The 16,737-nt window shown below is 39.0% G+C and overlaps 1 protein-coding gene across 2 annotated transcripts in view; it reads left to right on the top strand.

Moving 5' to 3' along the window:
- Positions 1 to 2,394: 2,394 nt before the first annotated feature.
- myom2b (myomesin 2b) overlaps positions 2,395 to 16,737 on the top strand; it is a 36,205-nt gene continuing 21,862 nt past the window's right edge. Inside the window, exons 1-16 of one of the 2 annotated variants that reach the window (XM_083914972.1) lie at positions 2,395 to 2,545; positions 5,310 to 5,413; positions 7,543 to 7,600; positions 7,834 to 7,988; positions 8,247 to 8,333; positions 10,487 to 10,575; positions 12,147 to 12,197; positions 12,315 to 12,479; positions 12,904 to 13,065; positions 13,215 to 13,356; positions 13,844 to 14,043; positions 14,689 to 14,742; positions 14,907 to 15,034; positions 15,952 to 16,135; positions 16,211 to 16,385; positions 16,481 to 16,602. In XM_083914972.1, coding sequence (XP_083771098.1) covers positions 5,331 to 5,413; positions 7,543 to 7,600; positions 7,834 to 7,988; positions 8,247 to 8,333; positions 10,487 to 10,575; positions 12,147 to 12,197; positions 12,315 to 12,479; positions 12,904 to 13,065; positions 13,215 to 13,356; positions 13,844 to 14,043; positions 14,689 to 14,742; positions 14,907 to 15,034; positions 15,952 to 16,135; positions 16,211 to 16,385; positions 16,481 to 16,602 — 1,855 coding nt within the window. In that variant the 5' untranslated portion in view covers positions 2,395 to 2,545; positions 5,310 to 5,330. Of the gene's footprint in view, positions 2,546 to 5,270; positions 5,414 to 7,542; positions 7,601 to 7,833; positions 7,989 to 8,246; positions 8,334 to 10,486; positions 10,576 to 12,146; positions 12,198 to 12,314; positions 12,480 to 12,903; positions 13,066 to 13,214; positions 13,357 to 13,843; positions 14,044 to 14,688; positions 14,743 to 14,906; positions 15,035 to 15,951; positions 16,136 to 16,210; positions 16,386 to 16,480; positions 16,603 to 16,737 lie in introns of both variants that reach the window. The other variant, XM_083914973.1, reaches the window with a different exon arrangement.

Raw genomic sequence — 16,737 nt, 5'->3', positions numbered from 1 at the left:
TGTGAAGAAAATATATCAGATGGAAACTGACTGAACAGCTTCAGTGATAAGGAGTTTGGAGGCTGTGCCCAAATCACTTGATTCATTTTGACTCAATGATAGGGCATTCAACAATCAAACAACACAAAATACATAAGCGATAGTTGATAATATAAAAACTATATATATATATATATATACTTTTTATTGTTTTGTTTTTATATTTAGAGTCTTGATAGAAACAGAGCCGATTCTAGAGTCTGTTTGAGCCCTAGGCAAAAATTCACAGGGCCACCCTTGAACCGGCATGTTCAGAGTCAGGTGCGGCCCCCTTAGAGAGGCCAGGTCTCCTACTGTCATTGCAAACTTTGCTGTAGTCTGAAGTTTGTCAGTCCTCAGGGAGTCCGCTATTGGCCTGCGGCCCCAGGCAGCTGCCTGCCTTGCTTGCTGGCAAGTGGCGCCTCTGGATAGAAAGGATATGTATAGTTAGACTGCGTTCACAACATACCGGAGAACTTACTGTGTATCTCCTTTGTTACTTTGTGCATCAATGTCTTTACAGCTGCTGCAGCTTTTGGCAAGCTGCCATCCTCCATGCTCTCAACAGAAATTGTGTGACCTGTTCACAAAGCTCCGTATGAACACACTGTAGTTAATGGAAAAGGACGGTTAATATAATTTTCTGTCAAAATGCCTTGGATCCAGGTCAGTGTAAATCCAAGATTGAAGATTCATATTTTAAAGTTAATTAAGGCCTGACTTATTAAATGTATAAAGTGCCCAGGGGTTCACTTTAAATAATGACTCATTATAAGCCAGTGTGTAAAATTGAGCATGTCACTAGACTAAGATGAGAGAATAATTCATCTTGCTATGTCTCTAGGCACTGCATTGTCAAAAGGTGTTGTCTATAATACTCAAAATGTCAAAATATGTTACTGGAAGAAGCAGATATTGATCCGATAAGATAACATAATCCTTTATTAGTCCCACAGCGGTGCAGTGTTACAGCAGCAAAGGGTATAGTACAATAAGAGGCATCAGTAAAAAATGCAAGATAATGCAGTAAAACATAAAACTAAAAAAATAACAGTAAACAGGCATGTGAAAAAGCAGCAAAACAGTAAAAAAAACAAAAAAAACATCAATAAACAGTGAACAAACTAAATAGTAAAGTCACAGAACCAAACTGTTCTCAAAATTTATTTTGATCAAAATGATTTTTCTTTTTCTCCAATGGTTTTTCTTCCTCATTCAACTTGCTGAATATGTACCACCACTTCATTAGCCTGGAGCCCTGGCTTACCAACGTCTCACTGTCAGATAACAACATAATGTACTAAAATTATCACAGGGCTTTGGTTACAGAGTGTACTTACCACCACAGGACCAGTAGAGGGCTCACACACACACACACACACACACACACACACACACACACACACACACACACACACACACACACACACACACACACACACACACACACACACACACACACACACACACACACACACACACACACACACACACACACACAGACACACTGACTCCTGATGATCCTGATCTTACCTCTCACACATTAACCTCTCAACACAATGCCTTTTATATACTTTGTATTTATAATTTATTACATATCATATGTATTATGCAAATGACATTATTATTTAAAAAATTACATTTTCAAATGTTATTGGGTAGGTAATGGGGAAGGGACCAGTCCAAAAATCCAAGCTACATCACTCACACACCTGCCACTCTCTCTCATTTTCTCAAATGTAACTCAATGTTGTCCCATCATATGATTTTGCCTCAGATGTGAAATGTGTTTCACAGCTCCTACATGGTGTCAGGAATAGCTGTAACTGTAGCTAGTTTTATAAATAGGCCCTGGCCAAAGTTCAGTGTGCGGCACAGTGTTTCAAGACGTTTCTGAGTGCATATGGAGGAAGACCTTAGAGAGGGACTAAAGCACTGTTTAAAGTGCAGCCATAGAACAATTTAAATGTATATATGTGAAACAGATATGCAATATATTGCCACATTGAATTTAAAATAGATTTTCAGAATTTGAATGTGCATTCTCCAATGAGCTCTAAAATCTTATCTAAAGTTTGTTTTATCATTCAACATCTATTCCAAAATGCTGTATGGAATAAATGACCGGCCCTGTAGCAATGTGGTTCTTGAATAAGCTCGCCAAATTGCTGCCTATTCTGTAGAGCTAATAATGCTGCTTAAAAAATGTGGGGGACTCCCCCCCCATAACAGATTATCTGCATTGTCTAGACCATCAGACGTGCCACTAGCCAGCAATTGGACAAACCTCTAAAAACTGTAATGGGCAAACTCTGTTAATCAAATAGCTGACTGGTTCTAGTGGACCTGAGTCTTGAAGGATACTGGATATATATAGGCAGCTCTCTTTCCTTATAAGGCCTCAGGGAGAGGCAGGTGGGGGTTGTTGGAGACGGTTAGTGGTTTCGTTGGCCTGGTACTTGGTTTAGGCTGACTCCCTGTGGATTCAGGCTGACTACCGAAGTCGCTGCAAAGGAAATCTCAAGGGGTAAGAAAACTATAATTTAATTATAGTCCTGTTTCTATCACCTCCGTATCCTCAGCTTTTTCATCTACTTTTGTTTCAAAAAGTGGAGCAGGTGGAATGAGTGGAGTGAAGGAATAGAGAGCAGATTAGGGCACGACCAAGAGCTTGAAATGGCCCCTAACCAGAGCTGATAATATTTATAGTAAAGTGATGAATGAAAGGATTTATGCAGGATGTCAAATAATTAAATTAAAGGGTTAACCGCTATATTCAGGATAATTGCCTTGTATGAAACAGGAAAAATACACAACAAGGATATATGTGTTTATCATAGTTAGACTCTTAATTGGTGAACATTGACACTGTTGCTTCAGTGCATAAATTGGCTTTTTTGTAGTTCTGGGACTCATACTATATTGACTTTGTTTGATCTTTATAAATGAAGGAGCTTACAATACAAAGGATCCATTATTATTTTGTTGTATTTCCATTGCCACTAGTGAGAGCACATCAAGTGTTTGTATCCAGCTTCTGATCAAGCCGCAGAATATTTTAGGTTTGGTTTTTGTTATATTTATATTATGAGTTTTTATGGTTGGAATTTAAAGGTTTAATGTTACAGAGAGAGAGACTCGGGTGTCATTTGGCAGGCATTTATGCTGTTACAGTATTGGTTGGACTGACAGAGGCAGAGGACAGCCATTTGGGTGTAGGTCTGATATGACCTGCCTGCAGGGAAGGCTTGCCATGAGGGCAGTTGAGTTTAATACTGATTTTCTTTGGAAGCACAATGGGTTCCTATATCTATTGCTTTGATTTTCTATTTTGTGATATCTGCTCTAGACGGTGCTATTTAAATAAACTTTACTTATTCACAAGGACTATAGGGACCTCAGTGGTTTTAATGGTAGAGCGCTGTTGGATAGTGGTTTAGGGTGATATGTTGGAAACCATAGAACAATTTCGGTGACAACTTCATAATATTAGGGCTTTTCTACTGCACAATCACATGATTCGACGAGGAATTTAACTGTTTTTGTTGACTTTAGGTGTCAGAAACAGTCATCTATTGGATTGACTGTCTGCTTTATTGGCAGTTTTGGGGCATAACAAGTGAGTTAAACATGCTGGGGCGGGTGTTTCAGAGATGTGGAAACAGGAATTATCTTGCCAGAGTAGCATGTCTCAATAGCTTTCAGGGTGAGGTTGGGCAGGTAGAATCTCTTTATGTTTCATCTGACCTTATTTCTAGTGTATGAGGACCTAGGTGATGTAAGGAAGTCGCCGCCACATCTGCATGATGTAAGACAAAGTTATGCTCTTGCTTGAGTGTGTGTACTGAAAAACATGTTTATATTACACACAGCAACACAGCACTTAACTTTCAGTGATGCATATGTGGCAGGGTTTCCCTTTATTTCTTTTTCTATATCAGTGGTAATAATATCTGTGTTGTATTCATGCCATGTTATGTCTCAGTCTTGCTATTAGTGCAGGATATGGAATGTGAGTAATAGGAACTTGTTATGATTAGATTTTTATTTTATTTTACAGAGCTCAGCTCATCCTAAGCAACTATCCTTTCATGTTTAATTAAGTATTGTTTCATTCACTTGTCTTTAAAGTGGAACATACAGGTATTCACACTCAACCATTGTATACAAAACTGTAAAAAATATATAAAAATGTAATAAACTACTTGTGCGGAATTTGGAGCTGTCCAACTGATGGACAATCTTTGTTGAAACTGTTGCCACTTACTGTTTATATACATTACTTGTCCAACAATAGTCTACATTCATGCCTTTTGTTTATGTGTGTGTACACTTGTGTCTGTGTTATTGGTGTCTTTAAATCAATATAGTGTCACCTTGTCATTCCCGAAGTTGACAGTGAGACTGTTGTGTTTGTGTGTGACAGTGTTGCCAACTCCATGTGACCAAATTCCAGGAGGGCTTTTGTTTTTGCAGGGGACGAGGCAGCATACACAAATTTATTGTTCACTCTTTATGCATATTGTTAGCCTGGGAACCAGATGAATCTGCCAAGCTCACATTTCATTTGCTCTTGCACATACGTCCGGACCCTCTCACATTCAGCAAGCTTTCCAGCCGGCCAGATCCTGGCCAAGCCAATCACAACCGTTGTGATGTGGGGCGGGTTAAAGATGATGACTGACAGAGGTGCGTCATGCTTGTATACAGTTACTGAATGTAACTGGCATTCTATGTCCAGTGTAACTTTACCAGGCTCATAAAGCTCAGATCAAACTGTCAAATTAGGCAGCACTGACTGAATATGGATCAAGATTCTGTGTTTTCAGAAGCACATTTAAGTGTACTGTTTTGCTGTAATTTGACAAAGGTTGTGAGCAGGCAGACATTTTCTTACTTCTTGAAAATGGACCAAGCACCACTTCAACTTGCAACAGAAAATGAAATGAGAGGTTCCAGAATAATACGCATTTGTAAATTAGTCTGGCTTTGTCAGGCTAACAATTGTAATGTAATGCTAATTGTTGCAAAACACCAAGTCATTAAAGACAGGAGTTTGTTTCTAAAGCCCAAAACACTCCTCTGAATATTTAACCATCTTGTTCCTTCCTTCTTGTCTTCACGACTGCATTCCTGAAGTCACTTTGACAGTCCTTAAGGGTTGGTAGCCATTGTGTTTGTGTATGTTGGTGTCACTGTGTTGCTGGTCTGACTTGAAAGTAAAGATCAACTGTACTTTGTTACCATGTCAGTCTGTTTGTCTGTTTGTGTGTTTGTTGCTGGTCCAACAGGTCAGTATCTACAGTGTCACCATGTCAGTGTGGATGAAACGTGGGAATTACAACCATGAATACCACCACAAACAGAGCAAATATTTGGTCAAAGAATACAGCAGGTACATGCTACAATATAAATGCTAATTCTCACTAAAACATTAAGCTAACAGTAGTATAATAATAGTAAGCGTGGACTAGGTTAAAACTGTAAGGCTAACCTGTTTAACATTAAACTAACATCAAGACCAAACTAACGGTGAGTTGGCCAAGCTAAACTTGTGTTTTCATAATGGATGTCGATCTTCAAAATCAATATGAGCATTTTTAATAATTGATCATTACTGACTATCAACCCCATCTCTTAGAAAAAGATGATGGTTTTGGTTAAAATAAGTATGTTTGTTATGTGATTTAAGTTTTGAAGTGAAGTACGTTACATAAGTCAATGTTGACCTTTGGTTTCACACTGAACATAAACAGCAGTCTCCTGCATGAAAATACTGTGTTTGTTTTATCCATCCATCCCCCCAACTTCTACCCTAACTGGACTTTCTAGAACAATGATTTGAAACATAAGCGATACATCAAACACAAATGTAACCAAATACATCTCGTATTGTAATGGAGAATGCGTTTTTGTTGTATGGAAACATAATTTTTAGGCTAAAAATGAAAATTTTATTTTTTTCTCAAGCTTTCTTGAAGATGCTTGTGCTGTAGAGTGTGTTGTTAGATTTCAAGTATAAAAATACATATTTTTGCTACTAATCACAGCAGCAGTTTAGCTGATAGGTGGTAACTTTGAATGTTTATGTATGAGTTTGTTTTTGTGTGCTGTGTTGTACGTCTAGACTGAACACTAGAAAATGAAAGAAAGATGTTCTTACTCCTGCTCATTTCTTCTTGCTTCTTTTTTCAATATTGCTAATGAGCAGCTAACCAGCACACAAGTCTAACCTTTTCTCATTTAACCTTTTCTCAGTGTTCAATGACAATGTTGAATTCTTCAAATTGTAGTGGTAGAGCCGGTACAGCACTTATTTCCCTAACCGATTCCCTTATCTTTTATTTCAAACTCAAGTAAGTATAAAGCTTGTGTGTGTAATGTTTCCTGAACACTGTTTGACTGATGAAATATAAGTTTGATTTGTATGTTCAAGATGATTATTCCTCTACAGACTAGCCATCAATCCCGGCACATTTAAACAACCACAAGGGAGAATAGCTTTTCCTCTGCTTCAAATCTGAATTCCTAGTTGTGTAGGTGACAAAGCACGTTAGTATGTTCTTTTTTTCACATACTTTTGTTTTATTCACTTTTTTCAATTTGGACATACCCCATGCGCTACATAAATGGTTGTCATTCTTCCAACCATCCACTTGCAAAAGAAGACAGAAGACATTACTTTTGGTCATCTTCCTCTCTTAATACACAACATGGCCCCTCCGGCATCAGTCTCCTCCCAGTGTCCCCCACACTGACTGCTTGGTCTGCCAGCTCTCAGGATCATCAGGCCTGAAAGCTTTATGGACAACAGTGATGGAAGATATTCAAAGCTTCCCATTGCTGGATGTGTCTCTCCTGCTGACAAAATCCTGCTCTCAGCCAACAGGCAGCTATTGGGCAGCTCTGGGGCAGCCTATCATGGGTTGGGCCTTCAGTGACATACTGTGCTGAATCTGTGATTTAGCTCTGCGTAAAGAGACTGTGTATAGCAGCAGTACACAGGGAGGATTTTGTGGCTAAATTATGTCCTCCTTTTAAAAAGCTGTGTCAGCAGCAATGATCCAAATCACAAATTTTAAGTTATTGTAAGTTAAGTTGTTTTTGAGACTCAGCTAACAAATGGAGGCAGTATGATCATATTTGCCCAGTGGTGCCCAATGGTTAGCAGTCAGACAGTAATTACCACGTCGAAAGCTAATGACTCTCTGAAGCTTAGACTGTCATTTCTTGAACACAGATGTTAAACAGTAAGGTGAAATATATACTATAATGCAACCTCTTGAAAAACCTTTTTTATGGTGCTTAAGACTCTCTAATATCAACCACACATTTTTCTTTTATGTTGGTGTCATAGCAGCACAAATGCTATTTGTGCAGAGATACCAACGTCTCATCTTAAATATTTGAAACAGTAGTTACATGTTCAAAATCATATATATCTTTAAGAATTTACAAAATCATCAGCCTGTGTTCTAGGAAAACTTTAATTGTTCACAAAACTGACTTACTGTTTGTCTTTAGTTCTGAGGCGATGGAGGAAAGATATGAGCACAAAACACATGCTCGCATCCAAGAAGTGGTAAGAATCTCTGAACTTTCCCAGACTTGCTTATAATCCATGAGTGAACATTATGTGCAGTTATCTGTACTGAACTCATATTGAGACAATGGCTGCTGAACCTGATTGTTTTGTTTGTTATAATATGATATAGTACAGTAATATGATAATAAGGCAATAACAGAGTGTGTGAGTAAGATGTGTATATTATTCCTTTCATTAATTTCTATTGATATTCTTGTTTCCCTGTCTAGGTAACGTCAAAGATGGTGGGCAAATATGTGCGTGAGGAGCCTATGATCAGGGGACCACATTTCCTGGTCAGGCTCAGATCCCACACTGTGTTTGAAAACACTCCAATCAAACTCTTCTGTACTGTTGAGGGCTTCCCCATGCCTATTGTAAAATGGTGAGTAAAAACTAACAACCTGTCTTTCTTTTAAGATGGTGATCTAATACCTATACTGACAAAAATAATTGTGTTTTTGGCACTCAATTTACTCAACCGTAAATTATTTAATGAGGATAGGTCTTCTTTTAGATATAATAGTAATAATATGATGGTAGAGATTAGTAGTGATGTTATGAAAAATTGCTGCTAAAAACGTTGTCTATAACGATTTCACTTGTCTTGATGAAAGTTAGCAGTAATTTTCCTCTTTTTCAGGTATAAAGATGGTGGGATCCTGTGCATGTCCTCTGGACCGTATCTGGTTGAAGCTAAAGGTGGAGTCCATTCTCTGGAGATCCCAAGGTGCAATAAGTCAGAAAACAAAGAATTTAGGATTGTTAAAGGGTCTCCTGTGGAACTTTTGACGACTTGATAAACTGGTTTTCATTTTGGAAAAGGAACTGACACTGTCTTAGTACTTCTCGGCTTGCGAAAACAGTTGTTTAGCATCTTCTGTGGTTCTGGAGGGAGAGAGAGAAAAATTCTATCATAATATACAGATATGGAGGTTGAAAAAAAAGACGCTGTTGAGTTGAATAATGCAAAATGTAGGATTGTAGGTTTTTTAAGCTTGACCCATTTAAGGCCAGGATAACTAACCCCCCTACTAAAACACTAGAGTAACCATAATTATAATTATTACTCTTATTTTCTGCATGATACACTTTTGTGCCGTCTGCAGAGAGCAGTAAAAGTTTGTGGCAGTACAATGCACTATTAAATGCAGCAACATTAAGAGATAAGAAAAAGATGACTACAAGCTGATGTAAACAATGCAGGTGTCTAAACATTTGAAACAAAGGTTTGTTAAATGGTTAAATACAGTAGGAAATGCATTTCATATGTCTGTTAGGCTTTAAGGATTATTGGTCATTTACTGGGTTTGTAATTCTTGACTCACTGCTACACTTAACTATTCATGACACTTGCTCACGCTGACTGGCTTATCACATATCCCAAGCCAACATATTGACTTATCAGAAAATGTTTCTGGTCAGGGTCGCCACATAAATTCAAACAAGAGTAATAACACCAGGGTCAGCTGACTGACTGCTCTTCCTCCAGCCTCCAACTCTTCAAGCTCAGCTGTTCCCGAGTGCTGACCTCAGTGGTACGTGATCCGCCAGGATTCTTTCAGTCATCACTCCCTCTTTGGATCAAGTCACCTTTAGCTCCATTTTACTTCTACACAGTTCAGTCAGCAGCAATTTGTCTAAGTGGTCTAAAACACTCAAGACTGTTAGATAAATTACCATATACACTGAAAGTGCCTTTTAAATTAACACATAGAAAAAAAAACAGTTCTAAAAATACCCTGGAAGACGGTTAGAGGATGAATCTCTTTTGAATTACAAATTACCAGCAGCTTGTTGTAATTTTAAGCCTTGATCATGACTGACATGCAGAATCCCCCCCCCCCACACACACACACTTCTCAGTCCTAGATCTTAACAACTTGGCATTCCTGTACACCCCCTCCTACCCCCCCCCCCACACACACACACATACACAAAGACACACACACACACAAACAGACACACACACACACACACACACGCACGCACACGCACACACACACACACACACACACACGCACACGCACACGCACACGCACACACACACACACACACACACACACACACACACACACACACACACACACACACACACACACACACACACTCACACACACAGTTTTTTCCACACAGGATTAACTGAATGCTATTGTGATTCAAAAAAGGAATACATTTTGCTGCCATCATCAACTCCCTCTGCTCCCTGCTGTAGTCCCTTCCTTCAATAATGGCAGTCATCTCCTTATGGCTACACCAGCCTACCCTTTCTGCAAGGGCTGAAATTTCCATGTTAGCTGTAGTGTAATAGGAGGAGGTGGAAAAGTTGGTGAGAAGAGCATCAGAAAGAAAAAGAGGTACAGCAAGATGAAGAGACCAAAGGATAAAAGAGAGTGAAACTAGGAAGAGATTTATCTATTGGTCTTCAAGTAATGACTGCATGACATGCAATGACAAATCAAAACATAGCTTTGACCCATGTAGTGGCCCTCTTGTGCCTCTTTCTTGGCTCATCTAAGAACAGAATTTGATTGACTAGATAAGAAGCTTCTGCAATTTGCTTGGGGCTTGTGAGACATCTGTGACCATATGGCTCTAGAGGGAACAAAAGCAGCAACATATTGTGTACATATGAGGATTTAGAGGAAACATGCAAATCATAAGAAACACAGAAGTACTACATGCTGCCACTCAATCACGACAGGCATTTTGCAGCTTGATGACTGTAAACATTACTAAAGACTTGCATAAACATCCAAGGCTTGATATAAGGTGACTAGGAACCTTCAAAGAATAAAACCCAAACTGAATGTGTCATTTACACATATGTAGGCTGATAGGTATATTAACCTGGAAACCTTGTGTTTTATTGTGTTTTTATAGATGCTCAACTGATGATACTGCCCAGTACACGGCTGTGGCTTGTAACAGCCATGGACAGGCCTCTAGCCAAGCCTCCATCATTGTCAAGAGTAAGTCCTTCTATCTGATTGCACTGTATTGAATGTTATAGTGTGACGTGTATCATATAGCCACACCAGAACATGCTGATTGGCTAATTGGTCAGAGTGCATTCAAGCCAGACTTGGCAAGTTCTGTTTCGTACTACCAATTGGAATCTGTGGGTTCAATAAAAGTATTGAATTATCTTATAGTTAGGGTCTTAAAAATGACATCTAGTCACATGTTTTCATTGCACAACTCTTACAGTTCTTTTTGATTGCTTTGACGCAGTAGTCGACTCAAAATCCACATTTTTCAAAACTGTTAACGCAAAGGCCTAAACAGTCGCACCAATGTTCAGAATGACTAATTTTGCCTGCAAGAGGCTCTACCTCCGCCAAAACATTTAAAATATGGACCAAAAGCAAATTTTGCCCTCAAACAACACAACTTGCACACAAGTACATAAGCGCTTCCAATCAGTCATTAGACAAGGGGCATCAAAATTCAGCTCTCAATGTGAATCAGTGCTGCATCACTGGTCAGCAGCTTACATATCAGTGCCAATTTGCTTTATTGCAAAAAAAAATAGATCCAGAATCATATACAATGATTTTTCCAATTTTATTGAATGCAGTATTCATTCTTTTTTTTGAGATTGTGGCTAAGAAATGAAATATTCCAAGAGAAACCACATATATAGTATAAAAATCCATCACTGTGTAAGACATAAGGAAAATAAAAATAAAAATTCTGTACAATAAAGAAAAAAATCTCTTCTAGTCAATTCTCTCTTGACGAATAGGCCACATGGCCTCATTTACATCGCACTCAATATTTTCTCTTGCGATGCACCTCCGGAAAAATCTTCTTGCATGCCTGATCCAGCCTTGGCATGCCTCTGCATCTATATCTTGGGCATACTGATTGCAAATTGAAAAGTTGTGTGAAGCAATGTCACACAGGTGCTTCAGTGGTTGCATACTGGTCAAGAAGTTTCTAAGAGATGGGAACATATATTTTCTGTTTGGTTACCACAGCTAAAGCAATGGAGTTTGGACTGCTTGAATGACATCTGCGTTAACTGATTTGCAAAAGGGTGCGGGAGGTGTGTCAAAACAATGACAATGGGTTATCTCATTTGCAAGAGGTGTCTTTTGCTCTGTTGAGAGAGTGATGATGAAGACTGAGAGGTTACCAGTTTCTTAACCCAGGTCAAAGCAATAAAAAAAAAAACTGTAACTCAAGATTATTTGTTAACATGCTTTTTTTATGTGATACATTTAATAGTAAAGTTGATGAATAGTTGCAGGACCAACTCGGGCAGTTATATCAATAACATTTCCAACATCTCTAGTGATTGTTCAATTCACAATAACTGGAGTTCCATAACAACCTATTTGTGCTTACAAATGGCGGAAGCACTTGGATCTATAACTGCACACATCAGGCTGTCAGTTTTCCATTACTGCCATCTGTCACCATCCGTTTGCTTTTTCCCCAATGGCTTAGCCTTTAATATTACAACTTGCTGCTGCTGCTGCTGCTAATAATAATAATAATGTCAAACTTATGGTATGTTTGTTTTTTAATCATGTAGGGTACAAGCAAGAGGAGGAGTCCTGTTCATATGCATGGTTGCCTTTCACAGGTAAGCATCATACTGAGTTTTCTCTCTTTTCAAAGCAGTGTGTGAAACAACAAGCCGTTATCAACAGCCCTGTTTTAATCTGTCTCTCTCTCATTCTCCCTTTCTCCATTTTTTCAGCGGCCATGCTTCCTAAGATCCATTACACTAAAATCCACATTACTTTTCTGGAGAAGTTTGGGCCAGTGTTTGCCACTGAAGGAGGATCTGCCACTCTGAGTGTTACCATGACTCTGAACCCCAACCTGGCCAACCTGCAGCCAGAGGCACAGTGGTATAGAGATGGTAATTGTTATAAAGTAGAATTTTATGACAATGTAATTACACTTTAATTGCCGGTAATATATACTGCCTGCCACCGTGACTACCAGATCCAATCAAGCTGACATGCAGCCAGAGGCACAGCAGTGGAAAAATGGGAATATGTTACGGACATCATCTCCACTGCTAATTAATTATAGTAAATTTAGTTAAATAGACCAGCGATATTCCCGCATTTTATGATGAGCTTAATTTGCTATGTGTTTCTGTAGACATTACAGGTACCATGTGGGATAAAAGCAAATTGTAATAGGTTCATCTTTTTTATTCAAGATCCCTATATGCAGTCAGACCTCATGCATAATTCATAGAAGCATGTTGCTACATGGAGGTTTCTAAGAATCATACAGGAAGGGGCACTGAATTCATGATCCTGTCTCATTTCCAGACAAACGTCTGTTTGACTCAAAGTGGGTGAAGATTGAAACTGGCAGAGGAGCCAGCACCTTGACTCTTCCAAACCTCTTCAAAGATGATGAAGGCCTCTACACACTACGCATGGTCACTAAAGGAGGCACCGCAGAGCACAGTGCATTTGTCTCTGTCTCAGGTAACAGAGACTGGGGTAGATTTCATTGTTATTGATTTGTTGTTAACATGATACAACAGATTTTACAGAATTATATAACTATACTTCTTCATACCGTATATGTATTACTTACTAATAGTATGATTATGAAAATGTCACTTCCTGTGTAGACGGTCCTCCCCCAGTCCCTGGTGCACCTGGTGCTCCTATGGACATCAAGATCCACGATGCCAATAGAGACTACGTCATTGTGTCATGGAAGCCCCCAAATACCACCACAGAGGGACCAATCCTTGGATATTTTGTGGACAAGTAGGAGTTACTGACACATAAACATTATAAATAGATAAACTAACCAATATAGAGACTGATTACTGTAAGTCATCACATATGGTTCACTTGACTATCTGTACAAGTTGAGGGGTACTGGACTTTTATTTACACTGGATAATTTCGTTGTACTTCTCCATTCATTTTATAGGTGTAATATGTAGCAATTGTCAGTTGGTGTTTGTAAGCACAAAGGATTTAAAGTGGCACCCACATGGGGCCCAAAGGCTCTGCTGACGGCCATAAACGTCCAACAATATGATAAGAAAAGGGAAAATGAAGAGGGCAGGATCTTGGCAGATATACAGACACCACTACACTCTTCTAGTGGGTAATAAGTGATGGTTGGGAGGGAGTTTTCTATTAGTTTTTACATTGTTTTTAGGATAATCCTGCATGTTATACCGTTAGGCTCTACGCTTAAACTCCTTTTCCTCTTTTCCTGTCTCATTTCATTTTAATTTTGTAGATGTGAGGTTGGAACTGAAAACTGGACCCAGTGCAATGACCACCCCATAAAGATTTGTAAATACCCAGTGTCTGGGCTGTTTGAATCACACTCCTACTACTTCAGGGTCAGAGCAGTCAACTCACACGGAATCAGCAAAGCGTCCCGCATGTCTGATCCTATCGCCGCACTGGACCCTACTGAGTTCGAGAGGCTTCATGGTGGGTTTAACTGACTTAGTCTAGAGAAATGTCATCCTTGCCCTTTATATTACATATTTTGAAGACTTGCACAAATGTGTCGATGTGAAATTTAAACATACCTGTATGGCTTTTTTTTGTTCAAATTTGAGTATGATGGTTAGATATTGTACCATGCTACATGATCAGTTTTTTACCTAAATCACTAAGCAGGTTCACAGTAAATTGTGTATACTGACTATAGATGTTACAAGTCATGTTGCTGTTAATATGTCTATTTTCTCTTTCTTTTTATATGGCAAACTGCAGAATTTATTTTAATTTTTTAAATTTTAATTATTTTATTTATTTTTAATTTATTTATTGCTGCTCAGATAAGTTCTTTAATTCAAAACTGCTTTATTGGATGTCTGCTACATTTAGGGGTCAAAGTTTGGTTCCTGTTTGAATGATGTACCTCTCTTTGGTCACAGCAGTTTTATAAATGGCTGATCCTCTCATCATTTATCAAAAACTGACATATAATTTGATTATATAAATGGGAGGAACAGTAATGTTTGCTTTCCAGTGTAATGATCTGCCAAGCGCTTCACAATAAATGCAGTTCTGTAACTTAACATGAACATAAAGCAGATTGGTGATAATGTTTTTTTAATCTTTCTGTAGCCAAAAGACTTGGAGGAAAACTAGATGTTGTTTCTTACGATGATGAAATTGAAGGTGAGTTTCTACTAAACTCCACACATCCATATGTATTATTGTATGTAATTTCTATAATATCCTTCAAGTTTATTTCTGTACAGGTTAAGGAAAACTGTGTGTCACAGTGCAAGTCTGTCTACTTTATCGTGTGTGTGTGTGTGTGTGTGTGTGTATGTGTGTAGCTGATGGAAAGCCGCCAGGTGTTCCATCAGGAATTAATGCCTCAGAAACAGACAGGACATACGTTGTTCTGAGCTGGAAAGCCCCTGCATATTCCAGCAAGGCTCCCATGTGGTACTACATAGAAAAGGTAACATGTCACACTGTCACCAATTCTGCTTTGAATACTGCACTTTACACTGATTGTACACTACTTTGCCGGTCATGTAAGACCAATTACGGTGCTCTCTCTCCTTATTCATTGTACTGCTCGCTCGGCCCTCTCTCTGTGTCTCTTTTTCTCTCTATCTCACGCACACTCGTTGAGCCTCCGTCCAAAACAGCCAATACAACCGGATGGCAGTTTGTAAGTGACTTGACCAGCAGACTTTGCTAAGACTTAATTGGCTGTTGAAACAGGTGACTTGTCTTACATTCTGAAACCAGCTGCTGGAGACTTGACAAGCTGAGTCGCAGGCAACAACATCTGCAGGTTTGAGTCCAGACGAGACGGTTAGTTCACACCGCTGCAACTTTTACCTGCAACGTTCTAAAACAGTTTTGTTTCGTTTCGTCTCCTCGCGAATCTTCGGTGGGAACTGGGCATAAGATTGTACATTCTTGTGTTTTAATCCCCTCCCTTCTTTAGTAAAGCTGTAATGTATATATTGAAATCAAGAGGTAAAAGGCTGCCTCTGCGTTTGTGTGGTTGTTTGTGCAAAATTGTGGTATTTTCTCCTTGGAAGTCTAAGGGTGGATTAGGAAAAAACAAGATTACTTAATCAGAGGCACCTTAGAATGATTTGAATATGTGCATTAAATCTGTGGATGACAATAAATACTTTTCTGTAAACTGCTGTATTTGGTCCAAGGCAAAGGCAAATTTTGGTGTCAAAGAAACAACCATACTGTATACCCAATGCAATACACTGTTTTCACAAGATCACACTATTGTGAACTGACTGGACTGATCTAAAAATGACTTAAGATCTGCAATAAATCCAGGGTAAAGAGCAGCACAACATATCTTTATGTGCAGCCATGCTTTTTCTCTCTCTCTCCCCACAGTGCATGGTAGACGGTGGTGCGTGGCAGCGTGTTAACACTCAGGTTCCTATTCGTTCCCCTCGTTATGCTGTCTTTGACCTGGCAGAGGGCAAACAATATAAGTTCAGAGTTTTGTCTGCCAATATCTATGGATCCAGTGAGCCATCAGAGCCGTCTGGACCTATCGAGACTCAGGAACTCAAAGGTCTGTATTTTTTTATTTATCTATACATAATTTATAGTACATTTTTACATTTGCTATTTTTTGTGTTGTCTTCAGGTGTGCCATCTGCTCCCGGTCAGGTGGTTGCTACAAGGGAAACGAATACCTCTGTCCTCATCCAGTGGGCTCCACCAAAGGAACCCAACAATCTGATTGGCTACTACATCGACCAGTGCGTGAAGGGGTCCAAGGACTGGACCTCGGCCAATCACAAACCTCACAAGACCACCAAGTATGTTTTCAAGCAAACAAAAACACGTCTTTCTTTGATTGTTGATTATCGACTATAAAGCAATACTCAATAAGCATGTGAATTTGTTTCTGCAGGTTTGTGGTTAGCGGTCTGACCACAGGAGAAACCTATGTGTTCCGTGTCCAGGCTATCAATGAGCTGGGTCTCAGTGATGAATCCCAGGAGTCTGCACCTCTAACTGTTAAGGCTGCCCTCAGTCAGTATTGACATATTTTTTGCAATAATGATGATAATGATGATAACCTGGTTTGTAATGTCTTGCTGCTGGACTGTGATGATCACTGTGAAGTATTCTCATTGTGATTCTATGTATAACAATTCTTTACTGCCT

The sequence above is a fragment of the Echiichthys vipera genome (assembly GCF_963691815.1).
Source record: "Echiichthys vipera genome assembly, chromosome: 1".
Taxonomy (NCBI): domain Eukaryota; kingdom Metazoa; phylum Chordata; class Actinopteri; order Perciformes; family Trachinidae; genus Echiichthys; species Echiichthys vipera.
The sequence above is the reverse complement of the archived record's forward strand: the minus strand, read 5'-3'. Positions and strand labels throughout refer to the sequence as shown.